The 13112-nt window shown below is 50.2% G+C and overlaps 1 protein-coding gene across 5 annotated transcripts in view; it reads left to right on the top strand.

Moving 5' to 3' along the window:
- The window catches only part of GAS7 (growth arrest specific 7), a 286811-nt gene that overhangs the window by 205185 nt on the left and 68514 nt on the right, over window positions 1-13112 (top strand). For all 5 annotated transcript variants that reach the window (XM_025361025.1, XM_025361028.1, XM_025361026.1 and 2 more), the window contains one exon: window positions 10765-10845. In XM_025361025.1, coding sequence (XP_025216810.1) covers window positions 10765-10845 — 81 coding nt within the window. The remainder of the gene's footprint in view (window positions 1-10764; window positions 10846-13112) is intronic.

Raw genomic sequence — 13112 nt, 5'->3', positions numbered from 1 at the left:
CACCTCCCCCACTGTTGCTGCCTGTACCCACACATTGGAACCTTTTCCCTGGAACCTTTTCCCTCTGGGCGTCCCTCACTGCAGCACTTACTGCTTTTGTGCCTTCTCCTTTCTCCTCATCTTCACCTATTCTAGAAAGACTGAGGACACAGTCATGCTCATGGACTTGTGACAATCTCTTTTAATTCATATAGCACCCCTGGGAACTCAAGTAGCAAAGACCCATGTCAAAGCCACGGCTCTTAGGTTTTGGGGAGTTCCTTAAATTACTCTACATTGCTACCATGTATCTTGCCTGATCCTAAGTCTAACCCACCCCCTGGGGCTGTTGTCTGGGTCCGGGTGCCTCCTGATCCTTGGCTGGGTTCCATGACTCTCCTACTATGGAGTATACTAGTTAGTTTTCCCCGCCTGTGGTTAGTCACTGAGATCGCTTGGTAAAAATGATGATTTGAGTTCCTCCCAAGCTACTCAACCAGAAGCTCCAGGAGTGAGGTCTGGGCATCGGTATTTCTAACAAGTGGCCCCAGTAGTTCTGGTGAGTAACTGGATTGGGAAATGAGACCAGAGCTTTGCCAAACACCTGTGCTTAGGTTCTGGATCTGGAACATCCAGGCTTTGGATTTGATAAAGTTTCTTCTCAGTTTCTCAACCATAAGATGGGAATCATATGTATGAGCTGGCGGTAAGTTACCAGCACCTGTTGTCTCGGTGACAAGACACATTTCTCCAACATTGCAGTCAACCTTCCTTGCCCTTCAACCCAAGTTTGGGTCAGTGATCTTCTTTTATTTATTTATTTATTTTTATTTTTTTGTTTGAGACGGAGTCTTGCTCTGTCGCCCAGGCTGGAGTGCAGTGGCCGGATCTCAGCTCACTGCAAGCTCTGCCTCCCGGGTTTACGCCATTCTCCTGTCTCAGCCTCCCGTGTAGCTGGGACTACAGGCGCCCGCCACCTCGCCCAGCTAGTTTTTTTTGTATTTTTTAGTAGAGACGGGGTTTCACTGTGTTAACCAGGATGGTCTTGATCTCCTGACCTCATGATCCGCCCGTCTCGGCCTCCCAAAGTGCTGGGATTACAGGCTTGAGCCACCGCGCCCGGCCGGTGATCTTCTTTTAAATGCTCATGGATTCCCAGTGTGTTTGCACGGGTCTGCACCCTGTAAGGAGGCTGGTAGATCAGGGACCCTAATGGGAATTGAGAGACAGGCTTGGACAGCTCCAGGCAGCACCCCCTACTCCCTGTGACCCTTCGAATTCCTTGACGATTCCTGGATTCCTGGCCCTGCTCTTTCACAGGCCCTCTGTGCAGGCTGGAGCCAGACCAGAGCTTGGTTCTAGCAAATGTCAAAGGGCCCCACTGATGGGACCTCGGCTTCATCCCGTCAGTAACACAGTTTCTGTATCATCTGTGAAATGGGCACAGGAGCCCCTGCTCCCCACTGAGATTGTAGGGTTGCCCTAAGAATTTTGTAAGCAGCTGTGAGTGGGAAGTTGGGGACCACTCATAGTGATGTCTCCCTGGTTAACTAAGGGATAGCCCGACACCAGAGCAATGCTAAAGAAGGCATTCTAGCCCCCTCTTTACCCCAGCACCCCTCTTTTGGGACATGTGCTCCTTGTAGGCATCAAAAGGAGGGGTGAGGCAGGGAGCCAGCTTCTGGGGTAGAAGTTGGGAAGTAAAGAAGAGGAAGGAAGGAATGGAGGTGGTTTTGGTTTTTTGTTTTGTCTTATTGTTGTTCTTCAGTGTCTGTGTCAGAAACTGTGCTGAGAGCTGTATGTACCTCACTGAGTCCTGTACTCAACACTAGGAAGCTGGGACCCCGGTACTGCTATCCCCCACTTTACAACAGGGAAACCGAGGCTGAATAACACGGTCATTGTTAAAAAGAATAGATCTGGGGTTTTTGAACACCTCTCTGTGAGATGCCAGCGTCAGAGCTCTTAATAAGGGATTCTCAGACCTGAGAGTATACCAGAATCACCCAGAGGGCACCCAGCAGGTTCCAGCTAATGCTGATGCTGCTGGTCCGGGGACCATACTTTGAGAACTACTGCCCTGGATGATCCAGTCTGGCCCCTGTTACCTCTGACCTCATCTTCTTCTATTTCCCCCTCCCCCCAATTCCTCTTCAGCCACACTAGCCTCCTTGCTGCTCTCTGTGATGAAAGACGTGCTTCCGCCTCAGAACGTTTTTATTTTATGTTCCCTTCATTTGGGATTCTCTTCCCTCAAATATGTGTGTGTCTTGCTCCTTCCCTCTGTGATAGGAGCCTTCCAAGATGGCCCCCAACACACTCACCTCCTGATACACCCTTATGTCATCCCTTCCCACCCTCCCTCCTGGGTGGTCCATGAGACTGATAGATTCTGACAGTCATGATGGAGTGTCACTTTTGAGACTAGGTTATACGAGACATTGTGCCCTTTGCCTTGCTTCCCCTTGGCTCGCTCACTCTGGGCAAAGTCAGCAGCCATATTGTGCAGAGCCCCCTGGCAAGGAACTTTGGCTCCTGCCAGCATCCTTAGGGCGAGCTTTCTTACAAGTAGCTCTTCCAGCCCCAGTCAAGCCTTCAAATGAGGCAGCACCCACTGACGTCCTGATGCCAACCTCATGGGGGAACCTGAGGCAGAATTGCCCAGCTAAGCCACTAAAACAATATGAAATAATGAACATTTGATGTTTCCAACTCTTAAATTGGGGGTAATTTGTGATGTAGCAATAGATACATAGTACATTTCTCTCAGATCTTTATTCTGTGTTCCTTTTTTGATGAGACCTTCCCTGGCCATTCTTAAATTACAGCTTCTTTCTAATAACACTTTCTGTCCCCTTCCCTGATTTATTCTCCTTAATGTGTACCAACAGCTAACCTGATACGTTTTGCTTATTTATTGTCTCCTGGCACAACTCCCTCCCCGAGTCCCATTAGAAAATGTTTAAGTTTTCCCATACGGAAAATGTTATACACATACACATTTTATACACTTGTGCATGTGTCTAAAATTAATTTAAGATTGAATGGCATAATGACTACTAGAATCTAAGCTGAAGGAGGAGGGAGGAGTTTAACCACTTACATTTCCTGCGATATAACCCCGTGTCCGGCGCAGTGCTTGACACAGAATAGGCCCTCAAATGAGTATTGAATGAATAATAATAATAATATTCATATTGAGGATGGTTCTCAAATAAAAGGTGGTTTATAGATTAAAATACATTGTTTTGCTGCAACTCCCAGAGTCCCAGCCTAGAGCTCAGACATGGTGAGTGTGGCCAGAAAATGGGGGTCTTTGTTGTCAGACCGAGTTCCAGAGATGCCACTTCTCACTGAGGCCTCAGTTCCTTCCATTAAAAGTGGAAATGGGCTGGTCACGGTGGCTCACGCCTGTAATCCCAGCACTTTGGGAGGCCGAGACTGGCAGATCACGAGGTCAGGAGATCGAGACCATCCTGGCTAACACGGTGAAACCCCATCTCTACTAAAAATACAAAATTTAGCCGGGCATAGTGGTGGGCGCCTGTAGTCCCAGCTCTTCAGGAGGCTGAGGCAGGAGAATGGCGTGAACCCAGGAGGCAGAGCTTGCAGTGAGCTGAGATCACGCCACTGCACTCCAGGCTGGGCGACAGAGCAAGACTCCGTCTGAAAAAAAGAGGAAATGACAGCACCTATCTCATAGGTGTTTCGTGACCACTGAAGGAGATGCCAGATGTGGAGGGGCTTGGCGTGACTAGGCGTAAATGGTTCTTCAGAGATTAATCGTTTCTTTCCTGTAGAGAAACTGTGGCTGTGATTTAAATATCATTTACTTTTTTTTTTTCTTTTTTTGAGATGGAGTCTTGCTCTGTCGCCCAGGCTGGAGTGCAATGATGCGATCTCTGCTCACCGCAACCTCTGTCTCCTGGCTTCAAGCAATTCTCCTGCCTCAGCCATTTACTTTTAAGAGGGGATTTCAGATGTCTTGTAGCAATGACTGTACTAGAAGGCATTGAAAAGCCAGAGATGGAGGAAACTCTGGTGCAGGGGAGGGGACCAGGTCTCTGTGAACTGCTGCTGTTGTATTGGCCAAAGGAGATAAGCAGGGGCCTCCAGGAGAATGTGAGCTGATTGCAAATTCTACGTCTGCCTGGGCCAAGGCACTGGGGCTCGCTTGGAGGACAGGGCAACATGGCCTGGGGGCAAGCCAGCTTCTGGGTAGGAAGGGACAAGGGCTGAGAAACGGAGTGGCAGGGCTGCCATATGTCTAGAAAAACCCAGCCATAGCCCAGGCAGACCCTCCTTGTGAGGACTACAAGGCAAGGAGAGAAGCCATGGGTAGGGAGACCACCAAACCAGGGCAAGGAAGAAAGAAAAGGTGGTGGGAGGGAGGAGGAGATAGAACAAGTAGAAAGGTGAGTATAAAAAGAGAGGCAAAGAGCAAAAGACTGCAGGAATCTCAGATCAAAAGTCAAGACCCCAAAGCCCATTTCCTTCTGCTCTGGTATCTGTGGTTATTTTACCTGATAACCACAGGGGGCAGCAGAGAGCCAGCACAAGCCAAGAAAAGTGGATGAGCCCCGGCAGGAGGCCACTGGGGGCCAGAGGCTTGCAGATGGACCCGTGGCCAATCACCATAACCAGTGACTTAGGTCTAGGGGCTCCTTGTGGCTTTGCCACTGGAGCCCAATATTCCTCATGCAGGCAGGATACAGCCTTGACAAGGGGAAATGAAGCCCGGAAGTGACTATTTAAAATTAATAACTTCTGCCTAGCTCGCTGTTTTTAAATTTTATTATTACTGTTTTAAAGAAGGAGCCTCTGTGCTCTGAAATTCAGATTTACATAATCTTCAACCTCTCAACTAGACTCTAACTTTACAAGTTATTCGTTCACTCACTCATTCATTCATTTATTCATTTATAGAGATGGGGTCTTGCTGTGTTGTCCAGATTGGACTTGAACTCCTGGATCCTCTTACATCAGCCTCCCAAGTAGCTGGGACTACAGGCGTGTGCCACTGTGCCCAGCTGTCTGTATAGGTTTTATTCGATGTGGGGTAGACACTGTCATTTGCTGATGAGAAGATGAACATCTTTGTCTCTTAACATTGATGCTAAAATAGTACCTCCCTTAGACTGATTTCTTCCATGGCCAGTTCATTTGCATATGTTTGGCTCTCTGGGTGTCATCGGAAGAGGTCTGAATGGAGTTCTAGCTACCACTAGGAAAAAAATGTGTTTTGTGTGAATTGGGTGGGGTGGGAAGAGGCTCCCCAGAGTACATCTCACTTCTTCCACTCTGACCGCACTGTTCCTCCTAGAGCCTTGGGGGCCTGTGTGGCCATGGCTCTGTTAGTAGAGTCCGAGCAGTCATCCGGGGTGACCTGAGACCGCAGGGATGGACGTCCAGAGAATGCAAAAGGGCCTCAATCCAGCGTCTCTTGAGACCTGGAGCTGTCGCTTCAGTCTTACCGTGACTTGGTCAAGGAGGCTGGTATGTTGCAAGCAGATGAGGGAGTCCTGTATTGGAAAAGACCTGGACACGACTTTCTCCCTGTGGGTGGCATGGTCATCTGGGGTGACTTGTCCTGCTGCTGGTGATGTCACCCAGCCAGAGCCCCAGTGGCTCTCTCCAGATGTCTGCGTGGTCTGGCCTGGCTCGGCTCAGCTCCATCCCTGCCGCAGGCTCACAGTGTCTTTGGGTTTTGGATTGGTCAGAGCTCACCAAGACAAGGAAATGGACTGGACTGAATCCTTCAGGCAGCTGCATCATCCCTGATGGGGCCTATTTGGAGGTTAGAGTGGAGGGATAGGATACTTACAGAGACTTCAACTTATGGAGGGTCTGGGAGTGACCAGGCCAGTGAGGGCAGGGAAAGGGGGCCTCCCATTGGGTCCCCACATGGACAGCAGCATTCAGACTGCAGGCCAGCATCCACCTAGGGTTTCAGAGCCTCCTCCTGCAGCCCCCAGAGCTCCTGGCTGCCATCCTGGCTGCCACTGCTGCTGGTAATTCCCTTCACAGGAGGGCTCAAGGATGTGGGGCGGGGAGAGGAACAGGGACCAGCAGCTTCTCTGCTAAATAGTCCAGATCTTATTTTGGGTCCACAGTGGTTGGTGGTGGCTCGCAGGTAATAGGCAAACAGCGATGGATGAATGGGTGCAAGGATGGAAAGAGTCGTCAGTGCATGAATTGTGAACCTCTGCTCCAACCAGACGATAAAAGGCAGTGTCTGTGCATCAGCTGGTGGGACTTCCTTTTAAAATAAGGTCAATGGTGTCAGCCACCGAAGGGGTGGTGGCAGCGGCACAAAGGGAAAGTTTTCGGGGACCTTTTTCCTGCTGTGTATTCCTGGAGAGCTGAAGAGCATATCAGGTCGGAATCTCTCTTGTGCTGTCACAACGTCTGTCTTTCTGTTGGCCCATCTGTCCTTGCATCCTTCAGACCAGGTGTCGTATTTGAGAGGGCGAACCGGCCATGGCTTCGGCCCTCAAGGAGATAAGGTGTTAAGGTTAGGATCTGAGCTGTCTGAGGGATGGACAAAGTGCTGATTGCCTACAAAAAAAGCTGGATGGAACGTGAGTGTTGGGGGACTTAGGCCAGGTTCTCAAGAAGACTTGAGGCGGATTTATTTGCAGGAGTTTCAGTAGGGTGTGTGCTCCTGGGAGCAACCCCTGGGGAAGGAAGGAAGCAGCATTGCAATGCGGCCACCAAGGAGGCCTCGGCCCCTCTATGGGGAGCTCTGAGCTAGGAGGGGCTTTCAGAATTGTTTGATCTGAAACAAGGGGATTGGTGGGCCTTTGATCCCCTCTCACGCCAGTCATAAGATGTGCACCCTGCACCCCTAACCTAGGCATAGCCTTGGGCGTGGCAGCTCTCTTTGGCTAAGGGCAGTGCCCTGAGAGGGACTCAGCTATGAGCCCCTGCAGCCGGAGAGATTTGGGTGGTACACTACAGCACCCACTCTAGAGAATCTGGGGAAGAACTCTTTGCAGGGAAGAAGAGCAATCTTGGTAGGCTGCATGGTGGAGGAGACATTTTAGTTGAGACTTGATGAGTGAACAAGGTTGTGATATCCAGGGATGGGGAGCAGGAGGCAGTGAGCGTGAGTGAATACGGGAAAGACGTATTCAGAGATTGGCGAGGCAAGTTAACTGGGCCTGAAGTGAAGCCAGTGGGATGTCAGTCTGGATGCAGTCGGGGTTGGGACCCTGGAGCACTTTGCCAGGAGGGCAGTGGACTTTGGAATTGATTCTGTATGCCGTGTTGGAAAGGAGCCAGCCAGGGATTTTCGCCGTTGAGGGACCTCTGGTGAAAGCTGGGCTGTTGGGTGACTGGTCCACTGGCTGTGAGTGGATGGATTTCAAGAGGCAGGCAGACTCGCTGTGGAGTGACATGGAGAGGAGGAGAGGAACGTGATGGAGGGGCATCTCCAGACCCTGGGAACCAATTAGATATGAGGGATGGGACATAGGGTGGAGCTGGTGATGGTGAGTGAGCCCTGTCCCTGGGTGTCCAGGGGCTGCCAGGGAACCCAGGGAACCCAGGAGGAGAGGGTGGAGAGGGGAACCCAGTCTTGACTCTGTGGATGTGAAGGCAACGGTGCGGCCTCTAGGCAGGCCTGATGCAATGGGCAGGAGAGAAGAGAAGCCTCCCTAGGAGGGACCCTGAGGCTGGATGGTGCCTCTGCCTCCTGAGGATGCCCGCCTGTCCTGGGGATGCCCGCCTGTCCTGGGGATGCCCGCCTGTCCTGGGGATGCCCGCNCCTGCCTGTCCTGGGGATGCCCGCCTCTCCTGGGGATGCCCACTTCGCTGCTTTTGCTCATCTAAGCTCCACCAGGCTTATCTCTGTTTTATTTAATGCTGGGATAGCACATACCATGTGCCCAATGTGATCCTAAGTGCTTTGCACAGGTGAACCCAATTAATGCTCTTTCCCACCCTGCTTAGGTACCATTTTCATCCCCATTTTATAGTTGAGGAAAACAAAATACAGAGTTCAGGTGATTCCAGAGGTCACCCAGCTTATGAATGGCTGATGACGTGGGCCCTAAGCAGGGCAGTGGTCTTTGAAGTAAGTTCTCGAAGGCTTCCTGCTCTTGCCAGCCAGTGCATCCCTAGGGGAACCTCCTAAGCCCTCTGGCAGCCTCTCTCCCTGTCACTCCTCATAAAAGACCCTACTACTCTCTTGTTTATGTTCACACCCTCTCTGCTTTCCAGATCACCCTCCGTTCTGTTTTCTCTCCCTTGAGACACGAAGGGACCATATTACCCCCTGTTATGCCTGCCCCTGGAGCCCAGGTTCACGAAACCCAAACCATGAGCCTTAAGACCACCCATCACAGCTAGAAAGTGGGAATATTGGGGCCTAAGAGACCAAGTAGCTGAACCTCTTTGTTTTGGATGAAGCATCAGAGGACCAGAGGGATGGTGTGATCTGCCTAGGGCTGCACGGTCGTGTAGGAGCGAAGTTGAGTCAAGAACCCAGTTTTGTTTTTATTGTTTGAAACAATTGAATTTTCAGTAATAGGATTTTTAACTAATGTTATAGCCTCATGTCAGACTAACTTTAAAAATGACTTAGCGCTAGAGGAATGTATGTGGGCCTTTGGTATTAATACAGTATCTCCCTTGGGTGGATACCTTATTGAAATAATTTTACATAGGAGGAAACTGAGGCATGGAGAGTAAGTAGCTTGGCCAAGGATAGTGGTGGTGAGAGGCAGAACTGGATTCAAACCCAGGCAATCTGGCTCTAGAATCACCGCACTAAACAGAGCCTAACCACTTTGCTATACCGCCCCCTTTAATGATTTTGGAAAGATTTTTAAATTTATTTTTATTTTTACTTTATTTATTTATTATTGGGATGGAGTCTGTCTCTGTCGCCCAGGCTGGAGTGCAGTGGTGCAGTCTCAGCTCCCTGCAACCTCTACCTCCTGGGACCAGGCGATTCTCGTGCCCCAGCCTCCTGAGTAGCTGGGATTACAGGCACGTGCATCACGCCGAGCTAATTTTTCTATTTTTAGTAGAGATGAGGTTTCACCGTGTTGGCCAGGCTGGTCTCGAACTCCTGACCTCAAGTGATCCGCCCGCCTTGGCCTTCCAAAGTGCTGAGATTACGGGCATGAGCCGCTGCAGCCAGTCTATTTTTATTTTTTGAGACAGGATCATGCTCTGTCACCCAGGCTGGAGTGTAATGGTACAATCATGGCTTATTGCAGCCTCGACTTCCTGGGCTCCAGTAATCCTCCCAGCTCAGCCTCCCAAGTAGCTGGGACCACAGGCACGTGCTACCACACCTGGCTAATTTCTGTATTTTTGGTAGAGATAGGGTTTCACCATGTTGCCCAGGCTGGTCTCAAATTCCTGAGCTTAAGCAATTCACCCACCTCAGCCTCCCAAAGTATTGAGATTATGGGCGTGAGCCACTGCGCCTGGACAGATTTTGGAAAGATATTCACAAAAATTGATACGTGAAAAGAATCTACAGTTTGGTTTTGTCTTATTTTAAAGAGGAACATATGCTTAGAAAACCAGTCAACATACGTATACCAAAATGTTGATGGTGATGACCTCTGAATGGTGGGATGATGGGTGATATTTATTTTTGTGTGTTTTCTTGCATTATCAAATGTATATAGTGAGAAAGTATTATTTTTATCACTAGATAACTTCATAAGAAGTTTCTGTGCACGGCAGTGAAATGGGTAAAATGTTGTTTGGGGGACAATACTGTAGTTGCAGTATTAGTTCTCTCTCTTTCTCTTTCTCTTTCTCTCTTTCTCTCTCCCTCCTCCTCCTCCTCCTCCTCCTCCTCCTCCTTCCTCTTCCTTCCTCCTCCTCCTCCTTCCTCCTCCTTCCCCTGTCTCTCTCTCTCTCTCTCTCTCATCTCACTCTGTCTCCCAGGCTGGAGTGCAGTGGCACAATCTCAGCTCACTGCAACCTCTGCCTCCCAGGTTCAAAGATTCTCCTGCCTCAGCCTCCCAAGTAGCTGGGACCACAGGCACGCACCACCACGCCTGGCTAATTTTTGTATTTTTAGTGGAGACAGGATTTCACCAAGTTGGCCAGGCTGATCTCGAACAACTGACCTCAAGTGATCTGCCCACCTAAGGCCTCCCACAGTGCTGGGATTACAGCTGGGAGCCTCCGTGCACGGCCAGTTTTCTTTCTGATCAGAGCCTGTAGCAGGGCATTGGAAGAGGGAGAGGTGACCAGGCAAATTCAGCAGTTACAGCTTAAATGAGACGTAGAACTCCGAAATCAGGAAGAAACTTGGAAGTCACCCCAGGTGGCAGAGGGCCCCTGTCTCTTTACAGACTCTTAAGCCAGTGTTCTTTCATCTGTGCTTTGGAGTTTCAGGTAACAGTGGACATTCAGGGAGAAATACCTAGTTGGCAACTTCAGGGTTCCAGGAGAAGAGTCTAGAGCCTCGAGACAGAGTGGGAGTGGATGAAGAGGCAGGTTGGGGCAGAGGATGTTTTAGAGGATCTTGACCTCTTAACAGGAAGTCCAGCTCCTTCTGGCCCCAGCCTCATCGAGAAGGAACCCCAGCAAAAAGAAGCTCTGGTCATGGGATGGTGGTGGGTGGCAAGGAGCAGGAAGGGAGATGGATGGATATGGGAGCAGAAAGCAGGGTCCTGTCTGGCCAGGACTGGGCAGGAGGGCAATTGACTGTCTCTGTTTTCTCCAGCTCTGACCATCTCCTTCTGTTCTGTGAAACTCGGGTTCTGCCCTGTGACATTCTCAAAGTGATTTTCTTTGTTCTTCTTTCACCAGAGACCACCTGGGAACGTCCCAGCAGTTCTCCTGGGATTCCAGCCAGCCCTGGCTCTCACAGGAGCTCTCTGCCTCCAACAGGTAATGTCCAATATCTGCTTTGGGGCAAGTGGGAGGGCCCTGACACCACCTTCAGTAGAGAGGCTGAGATTATGGGTCCTGGGTCTTAAACCTGGCTGATGTAGCAAACCCAGGGAGGGGTCGGGCCTGGGGGGGTGGTCCATAAGGCCTGCTGCCAAGCAGGTTGGAGTCTCCCTGGCAGTGCCAGCAGCAGCTCTGGTGGCCTCCTGCACACTCCTCATCAGGCGCTTAGCAGGAGGAGATGGCTGGGGAAGGTGAGGTATCAGAGTTCTTTCCTGTCTGTCAGGGGCAGGAAGACCTGAAGTGTGGACAGAAGTGCTCTATGTGGCTCTTGTGGACATCACAGAGTACAAGCTAAAAGGAGGCAGACGTTTACAAGGCAGCTTTCAAATAAAACACCTGAAACAGTGTGAGGGAGACCTTGTGAGGGTGTGAGTTCCCCATCTGCAAAGGTAATCAAGCAGAGACAGTCAAGATGGACATTCTTTTTTGTTTGTTTTTATTTTGAGATAGAGTCTCATTCTGTCACCCAGGCTGGAGTGCAGTGGTACAGTCTCAGCTCACTACAACCTCTCCCTCCCGTGTTCAAGCGATCCTTGTTTCTCAGCCTCCCGAGTAGCTGGTATTACAGGTGCGCACCGTCATGCCCAGCTAATTTGTGTATTTTTAGTAGAGACGGTGTTTCGCCATGTTGACCGGGCTGGTCTTGAGCTCCTGGCCTCAAGTGATCCACCTGTTTTGGCCTCTCAAAGTGCTGGGATTAAAGGTGTGAGCCCACCGCACCCGGCCGAAATGGACATTCCTGTAATAGGTGGAAAGTTTGTCCAGGGGGCTCTTGGGAGACACCTAGGTCTGAGGTTCTGGAAGGCAGGTTATGGGACCCATCAGCAGGGAGAACAACATCTGTTTTCGTGTGGCTTTTGAAAATGTCACCTCCTCCAAGAAGCCTTCCCTGACCACTCAATTTAGAGCCCTCACCCAGTCACTTTAGATCACAGCCGCCTGCTGTTTTAACATCCCCAGCATCCTGTTCCTAGTTGATCTTCACTCTCCCGTGCTAGACTGTAAGCTCCCTGAGGGCAGGGACTTGTCTGTTTCTTTTGTGGTATCTTCAGTCCCCAGAGCCTGGCTTCCACGTTGAGCTAATTTACCTGTGTCTCCACCATCCTATGGTGTGTGAAGCACACTTGTTGGTTTTCGACTTCAGGAGTCAATCTGGCAGCAGAGCATGAAAATCAAGGGTGTGGTTGGGGCTGGGAATTTAATCTTTAATGCCTTGAGCGTGACAGTCTCAGCTTCTGTGGAAGGGAGGTGAGGGCCTGCGTAAAGTTCTCAGAAGAAAAAGTAATCCCTGGTCTGAATAGTTTACCTGAAGCAGCACAGGGAACCACAGGAAGGACCAGAGGTAATCACAGGACTCTGGAATACTGGATCGGAAGAGGGAGGCGGGACGCAATGCGAGTGGCCAGATCCTCACCTTTCAGAGCAGGGAGTCTTTGGATATTGTCTGCCATTGAGACCTGAAGACGTGAAAGAGCACATTCAAAGCGTATTGCTTAGGCATATGACAGCTGCCAGCAGAAGAGCTCAAAACTGGAAATGATGGGAAAATATTACCTCTAGAAAATCAGCTGAGGTGTGGGAGAGGTGATATGAACATGGGTGTTTTCTATCAAAAATTATTTTAGGCTTTCAAAAGCATTTTCTTTATATTATTACTTAAATTTTTTTAAAAATTAAGAAAGGAACCCCCTTGTGGGGGAGGGACATGGGGCAGCTATGATGGATTTCCTAGGGAGACAGTGAGTGCTGCCATCTCAGACCAAGTCCCCAGAAATGAGCCTGTTCATGCTGTAGCTACCGTGTGACAGCAGGCAGTTCTGAGCCCACTGGCTTTTCTTTCACTGGTTTGTTTTTTTTTTATGAGACAGAGTCTCGCTCTGTCGCCCAGGCTAGAGTACAGTGGCGCGATCTCGGCTCACTGCAAGCTCCGCCTCCCGGGTTCACGCCATTCTCCTGCCTCAGCCTCCCGAGTAGCTGGGACTACAGGCGCCGCCACCGTGCCCGGCTAATTTTTTTTTGTATTTTTAGTAGAGACGGGGTTTCACCGTGTTAGCCAGGATGGTCTCGATCTCCTGACCTCGTGATCCGCCCGCCTCAGCCTCCCAAAGTGCAGAGATTACAGGCGTGAGCCACCGCGCCCGACCTCTTTCACTGTTGTTCTTTGTGTGTGTGTGTGTGTGTGTGTGTGTGTGTTTAGCAATCAA

This window comes from Theropithecus gelada, chromosome 16 (genome assembly GCF_003255815.1).
Source record: "Theropithecus gelada isolate Dixy chromosome 16, Tgel_1.0, whole genome shotgun sequence".
NCBI lineage: Eukaryota > Metazoa > Chordata > Mammalia > Primates > Cercopithecidae > Theropithecus > Theropithecus gelada.
The sequence above is the reverse complement of the archived record's forward strand: the minus strand, read 5'-3'. Positions and strand labels throughout refer to the sequence as shown.